Genomic DNA, 20655 nt, shown 5'->3' with positions numbered 1-20655 from the left:
TGCATTGTTGTTAATGCGTCAGCAGTGTTCCAATGTTGTGGCAAATAACTCATTTACAGAAAATGGGCTAGTTAAATCCATGACGACACATTAAAGCTTTCAGATGTTTGTTTGTGTGAAATCGTAATTTGGAAACGACCTAGGGACAACACTATAGCCACCATGTATTGGAGAAAGATTCACCTCTGAAATTTAGTGCAGATGTAGTATAAAATTAGTACAATATTTGGTTACGTCTGTATATTTCTATTACGGTCAACTGAAACAATGACCACACACACACACACAGCAGCTCTGAGGCTTAAGGAAGCATTACAAATCATTGTACTTAATACAGTACTTTAGCATATACACCTGTTTACTTCCCCCCACAGGTCTATTGATCAATTACTATAATCTGGTTATGCATACATTTGGATTACTTTTAGTTTCATTTGTAAACTGTTAGTGCATCTTTTGGAAAGAAAAATGTATTGTGTAGTATAGCAAGGACAAGTTTAAAGAGACACTTCGTTATCTTTGTCACAGATCAGTCATAGTTCATACATTTGATAATTAAAATTGAGCTGGAACAGCTTTAAAGATGGCAAACGTGAGAAAAACCACAACAATGCTGGTCAAATGTTAGAAGAACAGTTTAATCATACATAGTCACAATTCTGCTTCCAAAAATGAGTTTGTTTTCTTCATCTAACATCTGGAAATGTACATAAGGCCACCTGAAAATGTACATGACTTTGACAGTGTGACAAAACTCATATGTTCATATTTATATAATTGACAATATTTTACATTGCTTTTGCTTACAAGGTAGAAGCTGTTCCAAAATACAGCACTCATCTGTACAAAAATAATTCTTGTCATGTCCTGTGAAGTTGCCATGGTATCAGAGAGGACTAAATGCAGCCTCAATTTTAGTACAGAGTGTTTTTTTTCCTTCTTTTTAAACTGTCACACTTCAGAAATACTATCAACAGTGGCTGTTACAGCTCCAGTCCAAATAGAGGCTGGCCTTTCCCATAACAGATTAAAAACAAAAACCATGCCAGATTGTGAAGCCATAAAGATTTTTTTTCCTTTAAAATAACACTTGATCAAATAAAACTGTATACATTATATTCAAGGGGAAAGGAGTGATGAATATACACACATCAAAATGCACATTTTTGCCTTTTTCTCCCCAAAAAGTGTAAAAGACATCCCATTTACAGCATAAACGTTTACAAATGTACAACTGTACAGACGAAATAAAAGCATCACTACGAATTTAGAGCAAGGCCTGTCAAAACACCACAACTAGACATTTTTTTTTCAATTAAACTAATAATCTTACACTTATTAACTGCACATATACTACAAGTATTCATATGAAGCCATCACTACGAGCATTACAGGTGGATTGTATAGCTTTCGATGGCCCCACCGGCCTCCAACAATGCACTTGCATACCCAACCAAATGGAAAAAAGGAAGATTTATATAAAAAAAAAAAAAAAAAAAAAAAAAAAAAACCAGAACCATTATAATAATAATAAAAAAAAAGGTTCTTTCAGCATCCCTTTCAACTTATCCCACTACTTCTAGTTCATGTCACCTCAGATACACTAAGCTGGGAAAAGCGCCACTTCACAACATTTTTTTTGGACTACTCTGACCTTCAGGCGGTGGGGGTTCCATCGTCGCTGCAAGCCCCTACCCAAAAGCAACAATTTACATATACATAAAGATGCTATACATCGTTAAACTACTTCTACGCAAGAGATGATTATTCAGTACATAAAGATACCGTTTCTAGGGCAGTGTTCATCTCAAAGTACAAGACAGATAAGATGTTACACAAAACATGATAAAGGAAAAAAATCATTCCAAGGATTAAAACCTGTCACAGCATGCCAACACATACCCAGTCCCAACCCACTACCCCCACTAGTTATTTCATGTTAAGATTAAACCAGGTTACACGCCCGCTGTACAACCAAACCTCATGCTCTGCTTCTATAAGTCAATGGTAGCTTTTTAAATTTTGCATAAACCCCGAGAGATCACCTGGATGAGGGACAGACGGCTCAAATGGGGCTCAGTGGATGCAGCAGCTCAGCTTGGTCAGTCTGTAATATTGAGTACCGAAACTGTTCAGAAAATTACATCAGGTAGACTACAGGCTGCTTGGGTAAACACACGCCTCCCAATTAGCCAGAAAAACAATAAGCCACCACTGGAAAACACCGCCCTAGACTAAAGCACCAATCCCGAAGCCAAGCTCGCAAACTGGTCTTGAAGACCTCTGGGTGACTGTGGCACAGGACACATAGTACTCACCTGTGACGGAGGGGTTTATATCCATCCATACTATGTAGTGCTATTTAAAAACTAATCCATCAGCTGCTTTGGCATGGGAAACACTTTCTGTGCATTGGAGAATATACAAATATAATATTCAATTGCCGAAACTTGATTAGAACAGCTGACATAATAAGTCTGGTTATAAAAACAAGTGGAATTGTTTTCTTTTTTTAAAAGGATCACTCAGTTTAGCCTTATAAAATCACTTGCTGGTGTTAATTGTAGGAATTGGAAATTTCAGCAATGTGTATAAGTTTTTTTTTCTACAGAGAATTTACAAGGTAAAAAACTAAATGTACAAGATAATATGAAAACCAGTCAAATACATCAATTACATCATTAACAATGGGCTTGTGCTTTACCCAGGGGAAAAATAATAAAAAATAAAATCTGCCTGCATCCCCTGGGGGCCACACTGGGGACCTGCACCAGGGGTGGCGGGGTGGTAGCGTGGCAGGGGTCAGTTGTCACAGCGTTCTTAGGTGAAGTTGACTTGTCTTTTTTTTTGGTAAGTCCCTAAAAAAATGGGATAACAGAGGGTGTCAAAGGCTAACCCCTATTGCTAAGGAGCACCTCACAGAACAGGGGGGGTTTGGGGCCCTTACTCCACTTCTTCAGGGGATCCAGGATTTTGACGTGACTACATGAGGCCGTTTGTGGGGCCGCCAATGGGACCCAGTTCAGATCCGCTCTTCATGTAGTACTTTTCCAGCTTGGCCAGAATGTGCTTCCCGTATGTGTATTTACGTAGAGTGGCAATGTGAGGACGGATCTGAGAAGAGCGAAACGGCAAAGGTGAGCAGATTCAAAGTAGAGCTGGAATTATTTGTTTATTAATCAATTAGTTGAACAGCAAATTAAAAAGTCATTTCTGAAGCAAAAACGATCGCAATTCGCTAAAGTTCCAGCTTATAGAATGTTGGCACTTCACAATAGTATATTAATAAATTTGGACCAGTGGTTTATAACCAACACATTCGATTGATATTCTCAGATTTCTTACTTTTAATAGGAAATTAATTTCCCAATCAAGACAATTGGCAGAATACATTATACAAGTAATTGGTAGTTTTCCGAGCTTAAAATCAATGTTGAGTAACCTTTAAAAAAGTGTTTTCTAAAGTCAAATAATTACACAAAATCAAAAAAACTCATACAATGTTAAAGAAAAACTCAAATATTCTTTCCACAACTGGTTCAGACACCCAAGTAATTATGGTTTTCTGGTGCAAGAGATTTAATCATTGTATTGTTGATTGCATTTAACTAGAAATAAGTATGAAAGTGTTCCCTTTTGATGAGCCCCTTCATGCCATATCTGCATGAACAAACAGATTTAAAACCAACCTTGTGCATGATGATTTTGCGCTGAGCAGGTTCTGCCATGTCAATCATCCTTTGAACAACATAGTTGGCGTACTGGTCCTTCATCATGGTGTACAGGGCGCTGTGGGGGCCGTCTTTCTGGCAGCACACTTCATCGATCAGCAGAGCCCTCTCTGCACGCGAAGAGTGGATCACACACTTCTCCACAACATTACTGAGGAAACAGAGAGGGTCGCTTCAGTTACAAACTCATAAGGAGAGGCCCATACTACAAACCAAGCACATCAACCAGGCAACATGATCTATGGTCATTGAATGTTAGCGTTTGGTGCAGAACTGTTAGAATAATGTTTTATAGAACAATATTTTAAGCAGATTTACCAAATCAAAACTACATTACTTTCCCATTAATGGCGACAGTAAAATTGTTCCGATACAGAGTTGGTGGCTGCACTGTGCTCAAATAATACTATGTAGTGGTCGACTGTCACTACAGTAAAAACAGAACTTACCTTGCAAACTTGTGTTGACTGAGGACAAGAACCTTTCCACGAACTTCTGCGACTATCTTGCTCTTATCTTCTGGTCTGCCGTGCTCCAAAACATGCTGAATGACGTAGTTACCATACTGATCCTGTAGGAGGCAGTGACGGTGTGAGCTCAAAGTAAAAACACATTTCAATATTGAAGAATCACAAAAGAATCCACGACACCATTTACTCTGACACTCATGCACTACTTTTGGTCTTAATTGTTGTGAGATAATCATGCATCGCTCCAATGATGGGTAAACGAATGAGTGACACCCCCATTTGTAGTCTTACAAATACCCTTATGTCATCACCGCGGAAGGTCAGACAAAACAAATGCTGTTGGTTTGGAGTGTGGCTGAACAGACAACACAGCCAACAGCATCGTTGCCCCTTCACAAATGGGTGATAGACAGTTACGGGTGTAATTTTAGTGTGACAAGAGGGAGGCAAGAATTCACCTGACCAAGCAACAAATGACACCACTCTGAATTGATTTTGTTAAAGTAGTAATTTGTTGGGTAGGTAATGTAACCACCTTTAATTTGGTAGTATTGTCCTTCAAATCCATTTACTGTCAATCTGTTTTAATAAGAACCTGCATTATTTTGTTCCTGGACTTTGAGGTCTAACCAAGAACTCAAGGTGAAGTTATTCAAGCACTACTTCTGAACACTTAAGTGGTTAAAGCTCTCTGGAAGCTCCTAACTAACAATTACAGCAAAATCAAGTAGATGAAAACAGAAAAAAACAGATTGATCAGGAGATGCTTTAGGCAAAAGAGAGGAGTTGTCAGACAGCAGGGAAGCGTGTGCCTTGTGAATCCTGTGGCATAAAGCAAGATAGAGAAAAAAAGGTGAGAAAAAGGCAGCTAAGAGGGTTAGGAGAAGGCCTGTAGTTGGAGAACTATTTACAGGTTGGATTAGATTCTTTACAAAAGAAAAGATTTCATTTTTAATTTTTTTTTAAAAAAAGGACAGAGGAAGGGAGGACAAGGACATCCGCGAGAGAGAGGCAAATTGCTCTGACCTTGAACAGTGCATCGCGGGACACGGTATAATACGTTTTGGGTGTCATCTCCAATGATACGCCTTGATATTTCTAGATGGAATAAGTGAGGGGGCAGGATGGATGTTTAGATAATCACATATGTCAGATGCAATGAGACAGCTAACAGTACAAATACAATCATCCTTACACTTAGCAGACCACGATTACACAAGAACAATGACAAGCTGAAAATATGAAATGCTCAAACAAGGAGACATGCAAATACACATGACAAGCATACATCTCAATGATCTGTCACATCTAACAAGCAAACAAACCTCTGAAAACAACAAGGGCTTAGAAATCAGACAGATGTGCTCACCTGGCCCAGCTGTTCAGAGTGTTGATGCAGCTCTTCCAGGATGGGCAGAGTTTGCTCCTGGGTGCAGTGCTCCAAAATCCTTTGGATAACTCTGCAGCCATAGGGGTGTGTGGAGAGCACAAACACCTGCAAAAGAAAGCAAAAATGTAAGTAACCTTTCTTTCTAAAACTGAAAAAATAGTTCTCTCATCTCAGTATGACCTGGGCTTGTTTCAGAAAGCAGATCTAGTTAAAAAGGCACATTACCAAATTTTTATCCGTAGACTGATTTTTATATCTATGCCTTTTCAAAGAGATTATATAGGTTCATACAATGTATTCAAATCAAAATGTGACATATTTAGTGTTCATGTGATGGATGCATACGTGTAAAGTTTAAGTTAGATTTTCTACTCTGTAGTCACACCATGTTATCACTTAAGTCTGATGTCTCTCTTTCATTACTTTCTTGCTTGGATATAAACAATACCATTGATAAAAGCAAATGGGAAACATAAGCAAGCATTTTAAACATTTTCATCTCCACCAACGCAAAAAGTAGACTATAACATTTTTTTTTTTTTTTAAAAAGGGAAATACTGTCAGCTGAGCCATTGCTTATAATAAACCCACCTGTCCTTGGAAGGCATCAATAATGAACTGTAGGGCCTGAGGCTGGACACACTCGATACACTTCTGCACCACATGGTTGCCATTTTGGTCCTTGACACACTTCAACACATGGCCATCCAGCTCACGGACAATGTCGCTCTGAAGTGAAGATAAAAGGGAACGAGGGCATAATTTTCACAGATGTCACCGTGTTGACTGATAAAGAATAAATAAAAGAAAAACAAGGTTAGCAAAAACGTCATAGAGAAGTATAATCTCACTTACAATTACCTGCTGGTCGGAGGAAATGGACTCCAGGGCTTTCTGAATGACCCTACAACCATACATCTGCAAAGCCAGAGGCAGGACGTGTCCACGGATACGTGTTGCCAAAGCCAGCTTCTGGTCTGCACTTCCAAACTGCACCACACAAAACACAAACACAATTGCACACATGCAGAGAGCAAGAGAACTCTGTAGTCTCTCTTCTAGTTAATGTGTAGTTACGGAAATGACACCTAGATAAACTGTCCCAACCTCAAAGAACTTTTGGATGACATAGTTCCCAAATACGTCAGTCATCAGTTGGTATGCCGCTTGCAGAATCTCGCCAAACACCATCTGCCTCTCAGCTGGAGTGGCCCTCTCTAACTTCTGCTGGATAAATCTAGACAGACGATTGAAACAGAGTAGAGATGAAAATTAATTTGTAGGATTTTGGTACACCAATGCAATGGCTTAGGTCTACAGTTTTATACAAACATTTTTTTAAAAGCATTTCTTAGCCCTTAGCCACCTGGATCCATGCTGGTCTTGAGAGAACTCCACCATGTGGCCGGGCAGGTCGCGGAGTTGGAGGTTTGGGAAGCGGTTATTCCTAAAGTCTTCCAGTAGGCGGCTGCGTCCAGACGGCATGACATCTGAACGACTGTAGCGAGGCCTAGACGGAGGGAATAGCTGGCTGCTGGAATTGAAAAGACTGGATGTCCCCCCAGTACTCCGGTACTTGGCCTCAGCTCCAGGAGCGGCAGAAATGTAACGCCCGCTGCCATTCGTCAGGCCACCTAAGATTAGAGAATAACCTGATACTGTTGTAGTGGTAGTGTCAGTAGCACATGATCCTTATGCATGTGAAACAGAACGCTTTGGGATGAAAGACAAATTTCAGAAACAATATTCTGATCTTCTACTGGGTGTAAAATATCTGCTTTAATCAACTACGTAAAAGCCATCAATCATTCACTATTCTAATGAATATGTGGCCTACCTAGGTGAAGGCTGGAAGAGGATCCATGAGAGGAGGGCAGAGAAGGTGGAGGAGTGAGTGGAGAGTGACCTGGTGTGAGGCCAATGGGGCTTGGTGAAGAAGAGTAACCCAGGCTGTTGTAAAAGGGCTGGCCGATGGGAGTTAAACTGCTGCCGCCGCGTTTGTATAGATCAGAACTTGCCAGCAGGGAGTCCCTGCGAGATACACTGCTACTGGTAGAGCTAGACACTGCAAGACAAATAATTGAGAACCAGTTGAGAAAACAGAATACGTAAAAGGAAAGGTCCGTTAATCCTCATGTTGCTTGCAGCCAAGTCACTGACCAGAAGAGCCGAAGCCTCCAAGAGCAGAGCCCAGGCCAACGCCGAGGGACCCACCGGTACTGCTGAAGCCCAGGGAGGAGCTTTGTGGTGGCGGCGCAGCAGAGGTGTGTGAGAAAAGGGAGCTGCTCTGAGAAGTGTTCGGGACTGATCCAGAGCCGTAAAATGAGCTGGAGGGCAGGCCGCTGCTGGGTGGGGGAGCCTGCTGCTGCTGCTGCTGAGGTTGAGGCATTGAGCGGTATAACCCGTTGCCTGGAGGACCAGACATGTTGTTTCCAGAGCCAGATGCTGACACCGCAGCTGCTGGTTGGGGGGGGGGGGGGGGGGGAGGGAGAGGAGAGTGTGAGGGGTAAAAGGGGCGCTGAGGTCAAAGAGACCCTGAATGGTATAATTAAGTAAGAACAGAGGAGTGGATGCACACATTTGAAATTGCAGTGACGAGTGGACTGGTACTAACCGGCTTGTGCTGCTGCAGGGTTGATGAGCATCGGTGTTTGGACTAGACGAACTGGCCCACCTAGACCAGCTCGGGCACCAGGGCCCATCACCAAGGTCCCAGTCTGGTCATAATACGCTGCAGGGGCTAAAACCTGATAACCTAAAAATATTAAAATAATCCAGTCAGCAAATATAGATTACCATGAACAAAACTAAAAACGCAACAACTTTGGTTTTGCACCTTTTTTTTTTCAGTTGAGAAAAGAAAAAAAAAAAGATCAAACTTTCTATGCCCACTAAAGACTCATTTCTCTCATATCTGTGTTCACCCTACATGTGTGGCATATCAAAATGCTGATAAACAATTATTACACAGGTGTCCCTTCTCACAAAGGCCACTCTGAAATGTGCAATTTTATCACCATTTTTATTAGTGTTAGAATGCCGACTACAGGAATGCACATGAGCAGTTGCCCGTGAATTGGATTTTACGACCAATAAGACACCATCAATTTCCTTTTTCTAGAATTTGAAAGTTCATCTGAGTGGTCTTACAAATGCAGACAACATGTAAATGACACCAGCTCAGGACCTCCACATCAGGCTTCTTTATATACCATACCATAGGTCAGCTGATGACAACAGTTGGCTTGCACAACAGTTGGCTTGCACAACCAAAATAAATTGGCACATTTTAGAGTATTTTAACAAATTGAATTTGAGATAAATAAATCTATTATATTTTTGTACAATGTATACATTGATTTTTATCTACAAAACATACTTAAAAGAGCAGTTTAAATGACATCAAGCAGAGAAGATAGTGTATGAGGTGGTCTACCAACCAGACATTCCTGCATACGCCAATGCAGGGTTTGCAGCTGCCGCTGCAGCTAGAGATTCCTGCTGACTCTGTTGGCCTTGCCCAGGTGTAAGAGGTCGCTGGTTGTTTCCCGCGCGCATCACCTGCAGAAGATGATAAGGATACGGTCACACAAAGGCTGCCGAAGTCATTTAGTAATACCATAATGTACTCTGTTTAGGGTTAAGACGTGCAATATAAATAAAACACACTACAGGCGTGGTAATGGGGCGGACCCATTTATTCAAATGATGCGCAATTCTAATTGGTGCACTATAGTACTAAAATTATTATTATTTAAATAAAACTGAAATAAAGTTTCCATTTTAAACGCATATCTTTTTCTACATTTACACCGAGCGTCCACACTACGCCGGAGTTTTCGACTAGAGCACCGAACACGAAGGAGTTCGGAAATGCTCCCGAGGACGGATACGTTTTCACCAACCGATGCCTCTCCATCTCATGAGCTGCCACAAGACTAGAAGCATTGGTTGAGTTTGGAGACTGGATCCACTTTGAGAAATCGCTCTTTTTCGCTCATCTGCAACTTGATACTTTTCAGCAAATGTTGTTGTGCTTGAAGTGTCTTTCAACATTAAATCTTGTGTTGTTTGCTAAATTATTACCACATATCAAGCATACAGGTAAGCCAGCATTGTTGGCAGTGAAAGCAAATAATACGTCGACGAAGAATTAAACAATTTTTCCTCTGTGACTTTTCTTTTTTTCTAATAAGTTTACTGAGGACGGGGCTCTTTGAATCATGATTAGCGCAAAATTTATTAAACATTATTTTGATTTTAAGTGACACAGTATGCATGCGGCTCCGGAGCTGCCAACCCCTGTCTTAACTGTTGCTCTGTACATATTGGGTCAATGTGGAAGCAAATTGACACAAACTGCACTTGTGCATTCAAAAGCACATCAAGTAAAAACAAGTGAACTTGGCTGGCCCATGGCTGTAGATTTATAGTAAACAAGCATTTAATAATTAGTTCCCCCTTTATATGCAACTTAAACAAGAGAGACACCCTGACATTTGTCTGCTTTGAGTGGCGTTTATGACATGAATAGAATGGTACAACTTGTCATTCAAGACAGGCTTTTCATAATGAACCTGATTTTTCAAAGCCACCTTTATGAAACATCTCAGGCTAAAAGCACAACACTTCCTACCTGTTGTTGGCCTGGCCCCTGATTGGATGCTTGCTGATTAGCTGAGTGATTGGCAGTGGATGCAGCCTGTTGCTGGAAAAGGTTGGCCGGATACACACCCCAAGGAACACCATAGTACTGTGGTGGAACCACTGTGGGACCTGTGGAAAACATTTAGATTTAGGTTTCATACAGATCTTGTACAACCGATTAGAATAGTAACATTTATCTGAACATGGCTCGACAGCATTGTGTATCAAAAATACATTTAAATGCTAGCTTTAACTGACAAGAACCCAAGGGACAGAAATGTGCTATATGATCACCTGCAAGCGAGGCTGCTGCGGCCAGCCCAGCGGCAGTGTAGGGATCCGTTCCAGGGGGGGCAGCATTAATGATGTAAGGGTTTGGCACAAAGGCAGGAGCAAGGCCAGCTGGGTAATAAGAGGAACAGTAATGCAATTAATTTCTCCATATCCAATCCCATTCAAATGACTATGCAACTCAGAATAAAATAGGTCTCCAGAGACAAAAGGTAGTTTACTACTACGATATTACGCAGCAGTCTGTACTACACCCTTGTAAGACAAAGCGCCTCATTTACCAAGATGTTGCTGCTGGGCTGCAGCGAGGGCATATTGTTGTTGCTGAGCTGCAGTTAGCTGTTGAACAGTGAGGGTATTTGATCTCTGGAACAACTGGGGGGAGGAAAAAAATTTAATCAATCTGCTGAGCAAATTTACATTTGGATCTCTTGAAAGATGTGTTTTGTTTGTCAACCAACCTGCTGCTGAGAGTTGTAGTCAAACAATCCTACTGGAGTCCCTGAGGAGTCCACCTGAATCTGGTTACCAGCATAGTCAAACTGGAGGGACTCCACACCGGCTTGCTGCTCCATACCTCCCATGTTCTGGGCCTCCTGGCTCTGGAAGTCCTCAGGTGCCTTGTTTTGGGCAGGGTGTTGTTGGAAGGCATGTGGGTGGTGCTGTCCCATCATCTCCAAACCTGACTGATTGGGACCCATTCTCTCCACAGCCTCAGTGGGGGAAGCTTGGCGACTTCCAGGGTTCGGACTGGAAAAGTACAGAAGCGCATATGCGTGTTATTTTGACAATTAAGTATGATCAGTATGTTTAGGCTTCATTGCAATAATCAAACTTGCCAAAACATTAGAAGACCATATTTAAAACATTCTTTGGTATTCTGAAATGGGGAGAACTTTTTTTTAAGATTGCAGATGATGGTTGGAAGATACAGTTCAGTCTGAATATTTATATTTATAAAGTGTCAAATAGGTTGCCGTACTTGAAGTCTTTGCAGTCCCTGTCCATGCCGTTAAGTAGACCTCTTCCGTTGGCTTTAGCAGGATCATTCTCATCTCCAACCTTCATCTCTGGGCTCTTGTCCACTTCATAGGGGGAGACTTTCTCTTGGACATCAATCTTCTCTCTCCCATCTTGGTCAACATCTCCTCCACCCTGAATACATAAAAGACGATTAGGCAATACTATGTGACACCCTTTAGAATAAGTGTTTGACTTCTAACTCACAAGAAGAAGTGTCTCATGCGTATCAGACAGAAGCTCAACTTACATAACCACCGTTCCTGTAGCGACCATCCATTTTGTCACCAGGAGAAGAACTGAGGACGTACTCCACCATGCTCACCCCCAGACCTCCACCTTCTGAGCGAGGTGAAAGCACAGAATTGGCATCACCATTCCCATGGAAACTCTGGCCTGGTCGCCGCTGCACCATGATTGGCTGAGACACTGAATGATCTGAATAAAAAGTTGTAATCAAATATCTAAATAGATGTGCACATAAACTCGAGTTTATAAAAACAAGTAAACATCCAGTCAGATTAAGGCAACAATAAAAATCTTAGTCATTAGGCATGATGCCATTTCAAATTATGTAGTTTGAGTTGGAATAAGTTCCGTACAACCAGATCTAATAATTGATACTTCATCTTGAAGAAAGAAAAGTGAGGTGAAAATACAATATAGAGATATAGGTGCCACTCACGAGATGATCCCCATGCATTGTCCCTCCACTCCTCTCCAAGAAGCATGCCTTTCCTTCCATCCTTGGCCAACTCATCAGAATCCCAGAGTTTTTTTGCTGGCAGAAGCTAAACATAAAGTGTACATCTTTTGTAAGCTCATTTTGCATGTCTAGGTGCAACGTAAAAAAAATGTGACGTTTAGCAGTTAAGTCACAATTTTTAATATTAACACACATATATTCATTCTGCACTGCAGTAGTTGCCATTATTAGGGATAAAAATGCAATAAAGTGTTCTCCATGAAGGGGCAAACTACAATCTCTACAGCCTCCAAGTCCATAGGGATATGTTCCCAATCTATCTCTCTCTCATATATATATATATATATATATATATATATATACACACACACACACACACACACACACACATATATATATATACACACACACACATTTTGATGTATACTGTAATGGAGAAAAAGACTTATGTTAGGACCAAACACCATTTACCTCTCCCATGCCCCTCGACTCCAAAGCAAGAGCCTGAAAGTCATAGTTCATTTCATCCGCAGCACGGACCTGAGACAAAAAAAAACGGTGTAAAAAGAAAGCTAAAAGCACTAAATGAAAGGCCATGAAGGACATCATGTTTGTTCCACCCGCTGCAGCACAAACAAAGCGTAGCGTTTTAGATTTATCAGCAATTTTACCCTGAAAATATTTTGACCAACTACAAAACATGGTCTCACCCATCATCAAGGAGGCCCTTCAGCCCACAAAAGCTTTTTCAACATGAAGTATCGAAATGATCAAACACAATACAACATACAAACAAAAACCACACATTTTGGTTGAAAAAATTAACTCCAGGGTCAACATGCTTTGAAATGTGCAATTCTACAAATGTAAGACTAATTAGTTATCCATAAATTCTAGTCACCAAAGTCCAACTGTCAAAAGATAATTTAAAATAAGGACAAAAGTTGCTGCACCAAATGTATTTTCACCCGTGCCACTCTTGATTGTGTAGTCAGGCTAAACATTTTAGACAGATTTTTTTTTTTTTTTTAATGCAACATTAACCCTGATCACAATCTGCAACACACACTTCTTTTCATCAGACTGAGTGATAACCTCAGGCCCAATCCACTGCATGTAGGCATGCATGGGGGCCTTTGTCTGAGACAAAGGTCTCAGACATGCATAGAAGATTGGGGACCCAATATACAAATCAAAGCGGGACTATTGCTCATTTAATGTATTGCGACAGACATGGAGAGGCCATGTGTCTCAATATTAAGAAGGTTGGCCCCAAACTACTATTTTTTTTAAAATACAAATCTAATGATTTGCAAAGAAAGGGGAAAAAAAACTTTAAACTTTCAAAAATGAGCTTAGACGTTGTGGTGCTTAATGGATTCACCTTACTGGTACCTATAGGGGAAACAAGGCCAATACAACCAGCCCAGTCTGATAAAAGATTAATATACCTAAATAAAAAACATATGAAGATCATTTTGATACCAATGTGGCCTTCTTTAGCATGTCCAACAATATTTCAGGTTGAGACCATACATTTGCCATAATAATAATAATAATAATACTGTAATATTATACTAACATTATGTTCTAACAAGTACTTTCCCTTTGACCATCCATAGCCCAAATGCATGCAGGTTGATCGAGCCTCACTCCAGATACCAGTAAGAAGATCACCAGCATAATCCGTCTATGATTTTCTTAATTTGCCGTTTTCTGGGGATGGCATATTTAGACAATATTCTTAATAGGCCATTTTGTTTTTTTTGCTGGGAAAAGGAGGGCGTGCTTTGAAAATCTAGCCAAATAGAAATCCCCAATAAGTAATCATGTTTTATTGGTTGATTTGTTTTCTACGGTGTGCAGTTTAGGTATAATCGACAACCCCTCCACCATTCACAACGTATAATACATGAGAAAACTACAATAGGTTTATTGTTGATACAATATTCTGTCAAATGTGTAGCTTTAACAAATGCAAAAATGCTGCCACCTGTCCGTCTAACCCACACTAGATTAAATAATATTACAATGACCGAAGACCTTTTACCTGATCAACATGATTGGCATCACCAGTTGGCCAGCGATGTTTGCTTGGTGTGCAACCTCCAAGCTGCTCCCCGGGCTGTCTCTGAAAGAAGTATCCAACTGTGGCATCATCCTGAGAGCGTCCACTCAGTGGAGGCTGCGGGGTACCTGGTGCGGGGATAACAACCCTGTCCATGCCCTGTAAATGTGGGACTCCAGGAGCCTGTCCAGCTCCCCCAACATGAACTCTGACACCTCCAGTCTCAGGAGCACCATTTGCATGCAGCATCCCACCTCTTGTCTCCTGCCAGGCCACGTCATTCATACCTAGGATGCTGCATGGAACGCTCATTCCACGGGAAAGCCTGCATAATACAACATAAGCAGTATGTTGACAAACATATATATGCAGTGTTGTGACATTGGCCCTTCAGAATGTTTGGAATTGGTCCATTGATGGACTTCTAGTCTGCCAGGGTGTTTGCCAGACACAAATAAGTCATATATTGCTAAAATTACTTCTTATATCCTAATAAAGTCAACGAGGCCCCACATTTTTAACGTAACAGCTAGGTTACTGTATCATGGTCGGCTGTGGGGTTATGAAAGCTCTACGTTACAACATGTGGCCTTTATCGCCGACTCGTATGCCAGTCTTGATACAAATCCAATTCATTTGAATTACACTTCGGGATAAGGATGCACCAAAATACTACATGAATAACAGGTACAACTTTTTTCGCCGAGACAAGACTAAATCCTGCACTGCTAGCTTCACGTCACGGCTGTTCTCCGGTTGAAGATTGAAATGTTAATTGGCGTGAATGTTCCCTGAATATCCCAATTTAGTTAAATGGTCTGTCCGACAAGTGGGCAATAACGTTAAATGGCAGGTCTACATCTGGTGGTTCTCTCGTTTATGAATGGGCAAAACAAGAACAAATCAGGTGCATTACAGGCATGTTGATGGCTCTCAAGACCAAGAATGCTAACGCTAGGTAACGTTGCCGTTAGCGTAATGTTAGCTAACGCGACTATTCACGTTACTAATGATTAAAAGACACGCGCCGCTATCACGTAACACTGCTGTTCTGTAGCCACGAGAGCTGCCGCTGGCTTTTAAAAATACATAACTAGCTACAACGACAAAGCCAAACAATACTGGTCATGATAGCAGACCGATGTGCGAGCTAACGTGGCTAACCTAGCCAGAGAGTCCGCTGATAATTAGCACGCTAACCAACGGATTTGACTGAACTAAATGGTGGTTCAATTAAGCTAATAACTCGAAGTTTGTTCCCGTGTAGCATATCGTACCCTGGTTATTCGTGTCCAATCCTTTTATTGACCATGTTTATTGTTAGCTAATGCTACGTCGCTATAGAGAGAGCATTAGCATCAAGCTAACGCTAACCGCAGCGGGCCTGTTCTGTTTATTATTGGTTGGCGACGGGAGACATCAAAGTTAAATTCGAGAATGTACCTTTTTATTACAGTAAACAAGGGTACTCCGATGTTGGACGAAAAAACTAGCCGTTTTCTCCACGTTGATTGGATGCAACGAGCCAAATAAAACCCAAATAGCAAAAGCAAGAGCTAGCGCACGCTAAATTGGTGTTGTGTGAGCTAGCTAGAACATCACCCAAACACTCGGTGGCTAAACAACATGGCCCCCCCTTCAAGTCCCAAACAGAGGGGCCTTAACCGCTAAACAAAAGGGGAAATACTCACATCACGGCAGCCGCGTTTAAATCAATCGCTTTGCCCATATTTTGCTTTCGACGAGAACAAATAAAGAGGAGATACTCACGCGTTGTCGTTTGGAGAGAGGGTCTCTGCTCGTTGCACGCCGTCAACCCAATTCTATATTGTTTTGTTTCCTTGGAGAGAGCGGTGATTTAGCCAGGCTCGCTTGATAGTCAATGCTAAGCGTTTGCCTTCGCTAGTGCCCCCTCCCTGTAAATAGCGTGAACTACGTAGACATGCGTATAACAATCAATGTAAATGTGCCTCTCGACATATTCCCCTTTGTACGCCATGTGAAAGTAACGTAGATGTTACGCCGAGGCGTGTTTAATGTGCTTGTCAACCAACATTTTATGAATAAGCTCATATTGCTGCTGGATACATTACATGTCATTTAGCTGACGCTTTCATCCAAAGCGACTTACAATGAGTGCATTCAACCATGAGGACAAACTCAGAACAATAAGAATCAAGAAAGTAACATTTCTTCAAGAAAGCCCAAACTACAAAAGTAAGTGCCACTGAAGTGCTAATCGGTTTTTATTCAAGGTATAGTCGGATATAAAATGTATCAGTGAATGAAAGCGTGTTTAATACTAGATAATTCATTGGACAAGGATGAGTGTAAATTAAAACGTATTAACAGTTCACAACAATATTTCGGATACGAGAAACAATTTAATGACGAGAAGCCCATAATATAATTCCCAATAAAGGCGAATTACACACAATCGTCGAACACAATATCATCATGCAGTTAGATTTGGCTGATCCTGGGTCGGGTGGGTCCTCGTGGTCCATGGCCCTCCTCTACATAAGGAAACTCGATGAGATCCAATCACCTCTTCCCTTTCGAACTGTGATCTCACCTCCCTATTCCCGATTGGATTGCTAAATTTAGGAAACCACCCTGTGCTTTATAAAGAGATCGCAGTGGTTCCTGGTAAATGTTCTGGAGTTGTCATACGGGAGCGGCTTACGAGACACGTCTCGTTTAGAGTTTAAAAGCAGGAGGAGTGAACGTCACGAGAGTGTCTGGGTTTTTGATGCCGTGTTCAAGCGAGAGGTAGGAAGAAGGCAGCAATGGCAGACATACGGAAGAAACTAGTCGTGGTGGGAGACGGCGCGTGTGGGAAAACTTGTCTATTGATCGTATTCAGCAAAGACGAGTTCCCCGAGGTGTATGTCCCGACTGTTTTTGAGACATACGTGGCGGATATAGAGGTGGAAAACAAGCAAGTCCAGCTAGCTTTGTGGGACACCGCTGGGCAGGAGGACTACGATCGGCTGCGCCCACTCTCCTACCCGGACACCGATGTCATTCTGATGTGCTTTTCCGTGGACAGCCCGGACTCGTTGGAAAACATCCCCGAAAAGTGGGTACCCGAAATCAAACATTTTTGTCCCAACGTGCCCATTATACTGGTGGCCAACAAGAAAGATCTCCGCAACGACGAGAACGTGAAGAACGAGCTGTCCCGGTTGAAGCTGGAGCCCGTGAGAGCAGAGGACGGGCGGGCCATGGCCATGCGCATTGGCGCATATGCCTATTTGGAGTGCGCTGCTAAAACCAAGGAGGGCATCTGGGAGGTATTCGAAACGGCAACACGTGCGTCTTTACAAAAACAGAAAATGCCATCGAAACGGTGTCTCAATTGCTGTGTTTTGATGTGAGTCGACGCTGTCTGGGAGAACCGTGACGCGCAGACGCGACGCTTCCACCGCCGGGATCTGTGTCTGAACATGTATGGGCCGTGGCCATGGTTTGGTTACTCCCTTGTAGTCAGACGACCTTGGTTGAGCCAAAACGAAAGACTGCAAACGAGTTGTTTTGAACACACACGATGATCATCTGAAATCTGTGCGTGTGAGTGAGAAATGCACTGGCAACAGCATGTTATTTACGGGTCACATGTGTGACAGGTGGAGGGGTAAAAAGGACACGGTTCATGTCAGCGGACGCCTTATTTATTACACCTTGTCTAATGTGGACATGACCCTTCAGGCCTGCTTTTGAGCCTGGTTTTAAATAGATAACTGTTTGTGTTTGCATAGGACACCGTCTTACTGCCAAGGCTACAGCTTACTTTGTAATAAGCAAATATTGCACTCGTTTATGTCCACTTTGTATTGTAAAAATGAATATTTAGTTTGAAATTGCACAGCAGAATTACTGTTTGACACAACAGCGATTCCCATAATTATTGTTTTCAAACTTTCTAACCCTTAGTTCAACCCATAGTGCAACTGTTTTACCCAGGAATGAAGACATAGCTTCAGTTTACAGTGAAAGAAATCAGGTGTTTGTACCAAAAAATAAAAAAAGTATGTTTTTGACCCCACAGTATTACATGTTTATAGGCGTATGTATGTCTGAGAGACTTTAGACAGTATAGTTTAGCACATTTTTATGGAGATGATTTGTTAGTTAAAAGTACAATTACTAGAAATCTTTTTAAAAGTTTGCTAAGCATGCTTCTACCCCAAAGGTATGCTTTGCTCGGGGCTACAATAACTCAATTTGGGAGGATATTTTGTAAAAGATGCGTTTTGACCATAGATCACAAAACAATGACATTCACGCTAATACATTGTAGCCTGTAAATGGTACCACGTACAAAGGAGGGGGATGTTTTGTCATTACAGCTTACCATTTGAAGCACATACTCACCATGTTTCTTAACTTTCAAATCCAATCTAGCTGTCTCAAAGGCGGGCATGTCTCATCAGTCTCAGAGAATTCAAAGACCTGTGGTCCATTTTCTATTTATCTATGGCTGCCTTTTCTGGTATGGTGTTGATATCCAGAAGTTTGAGGCTTTTTCTTAGTGTCATAAAAAGAGGGCTGTGTCAGAGCTCTATTAGCCAGTAGCACACTCAAATGGGATTATGGGAAAGTGTGGCTATTTACATTATTCCTGTTATGTTATTAAAACCACAGTTGTATAATTATTACATAAACAAAAGGGTATCCCTTCGACTAAAAGACTAGATAAAAAAATACATGTAAATTGTAAAATTCTTCATTTATTTTCTGAAGATGTTAAAGGTTTGTTTATAGCTGAACAAATTATTATTGAGAAACATACACACTTTGCACCTTCACGTCTTCCATTATGACGGTGATATTGTTGGAGCTTTGAAGTTGGCAACAGAAATCCACATATTTGAGCTTATTTTTGTGTAATGAGCTCATGTTTGACCTGTGTTCACAAGCAGTGTTGTGTTGCTGTCGTCTTTTACACAATGGTGGGAGTGCTTGTTCAAATGACAGCTCTGGACATCAGTTTCGGTGTGTGACCTGGGAATCCAGGGTAGAAACACTGGTGGATTACTATGAGTTATTATTCAATTTCTATTTAAACATGTCGTTTGTATGTGGTTCATTGAATAACCAGACACTAAATCCGAGTTTAATAAGAGTTATCTTTTATAAATCCAACCGGTTACAAGGGTGTAAAAGTCACATTCCTCCCTGCCTTCTGTTGCTCAGCTTTTTTGCTGACTTACAGGACAGGAATGCATTGTGCTAGACTGGTTAATTTTCCCACACTGGTCCCCCTCATGTGCCTCTGAAGTTATTATTCCCGTATCAAACCAAGCATCTTTTTCTTTATTATACTTTGAAGAATAAAACTATGAAACCATGGAGAAGTAAAATTATGAAACTGTGCTCAAAACATTTGTTTGTGAGAGTGTATCAAATTATAATTACGTTAATGTAATGACATCATTTACAGGTTTGAATGGGGAAAAAAGATTTATTTTGAGGAAAAACAATACAGAATGTAAGAAAACAAATGGTACTGTTTTGGGAAAGTCAATAAAAAAAATCATTGTGTGTCAACACCACTACTTATCCACTTTGTCTCGTTTTTTCACACTAAAGCAATACTTAATGTATTGCAGCTGGTATAAGGTTCAACATACCTCAACGACTATGTATACATTTATTGACAATTATATAAACTGTTGTAATGTTCTCTGAATCATCCATTGTATTTGTGATTTTCTTATTGTTTTTCATGGAATACATTTACCCATAACTTCAATATGGGTACTTTAGTAAGTACTTTACTGACTTATATTTTACACACAAATCATGAGTTCAATAAGTAGTTTTTAAAGTACAATATTTCATTATGTTAAGCCTCTTTTTCTTTTTCTTCCTTTTTCTTCCTGAGTTCATTTTATATTTAACATAAATCTAGCTGAAAATACTTCTGTACTTTTACATACGATTTTTAAAAGCATGTGCTGTGGAGTATTTGTATACTGTTGTATTGCCACTTTTGCTTAAGTAAATTATCTGAATCACACTGCTTATGATTACACAGATCCAATAGCCATTATTAAAAAACATTTCAATGCGTGAGTCAATTTTAGGACCTTCAAACGTATGGAGACAAAAAAGATTTGAACCTGAAAATTCAAGTTTTGGTCTTGAACATTGAACAATTCAACAATGTATTCAAATAAAAATAAGTGTATGAAAAGTGTTGTTGGTTTAAATATAATTTTTTTCAGATTTTTTTATATTTTCAACTTTCAATCTTTTTTTTACAGTTTCGAATCTTATTTTTTCGGGTTCAAATCTTTTTTTCACTTTCAGATTTTTTCAGGTTC

The 20655-nt window shown here is 40.7% G+C and overlaps 2 protein-coding genes across 7 annotated transcripts; one reads left to right on the top strand and one right to left on the bottom strand.

Moving 5' to 3' along the window:
* Positions 1–622: 622 nt before the first annotated feature.
* pum2 (pumilio RNA-binding family member 2) lies at positions 623–16328 on the bottom strand. Of its 6 annotated transcripts, none has more exons than XM_034527838.1 (23): positions 16094–16328; positions 14306–14648; positions 12727–12795; positions 12235–12340; positions 11800–11891; positions 11512–11684; positions 10991–11279; positions 10811–10904; positions 10533–10640; positions 10228–10367; positions 9032–9152; positions 8206–8346; positions 7752–8051; positions 7429–7656; positions 6958–7225; positions 6699–6828; positions 6453–6581; positions 6183–6320; positions 5571–5696; positions 5228–5299; positions 4181–4302; positions 3690–3882; positions 623–3114 (listed from the first exon to the last, which is right to left on the bottom strand). In XM_034527838.1, exons 2-23 carry the CDS (start codon positions 14633–14635, stop codon positions 2983–2985), a joined length of 3501 nt encoding a protein of 1166 aa, XP_034383729.1. In that variant the 5' UTR covers positions 14636–14648; positions 16094–16328; the 3' UTR covers positions 623–2982. The 6 variants fall into 6 exon arrangements, with proteins under 6 accessions (XP_034383729.1, XP_034383724.1, XP_034383727.1 ...); XM_034527833.1 differs by having other exon boundaries at positions 6447–6581; positions 11800–11987; positions 16094–16261; XM_034527836.1 differs by having other exon boundaries at positions 11800–11987; positions 16094–16261.
* Positions 16329–16885: 557 nt separating this feature from the next.
* Positions 16886–19884, top strand: LOC117727493 (rho-related GTP-binding protein RhoB-like). Its single transcript, XM_034527839.1, has one exon. It carries the CDS (start codon positions 17113–17115, stop codon positions 17701–17703), a length of 591 nt encoding a protein of 196 aa, XP_034383730.1. The 5' UTR covers positions 16886–17112; the 3' UTR covers positions 17704–19884.
* Positions 19885–20655: the final 771 nt, after the last annotated feature.

The sequence above is a fragment of the Cyclopterus lumpus genome, chromosome 24 (genome assembly GCF_009769545.1).
Source record: "Cyclopterus lumpus isolate fCycLum1 chromosome 24, fCycLum1.pri, whole genome shotgun sequence".
Lineage (NCBI taxonomy): Eukaryota > Metazoa > Chordata > Actinopteri > Perciformes > Cyclopteridae > Cyclopterus > Cyclopterus lumpus.
Note: the sequence above shows the minus strand (reverse complement) of the source record. Positions and strands in the feature narration are given on the sequence as shown.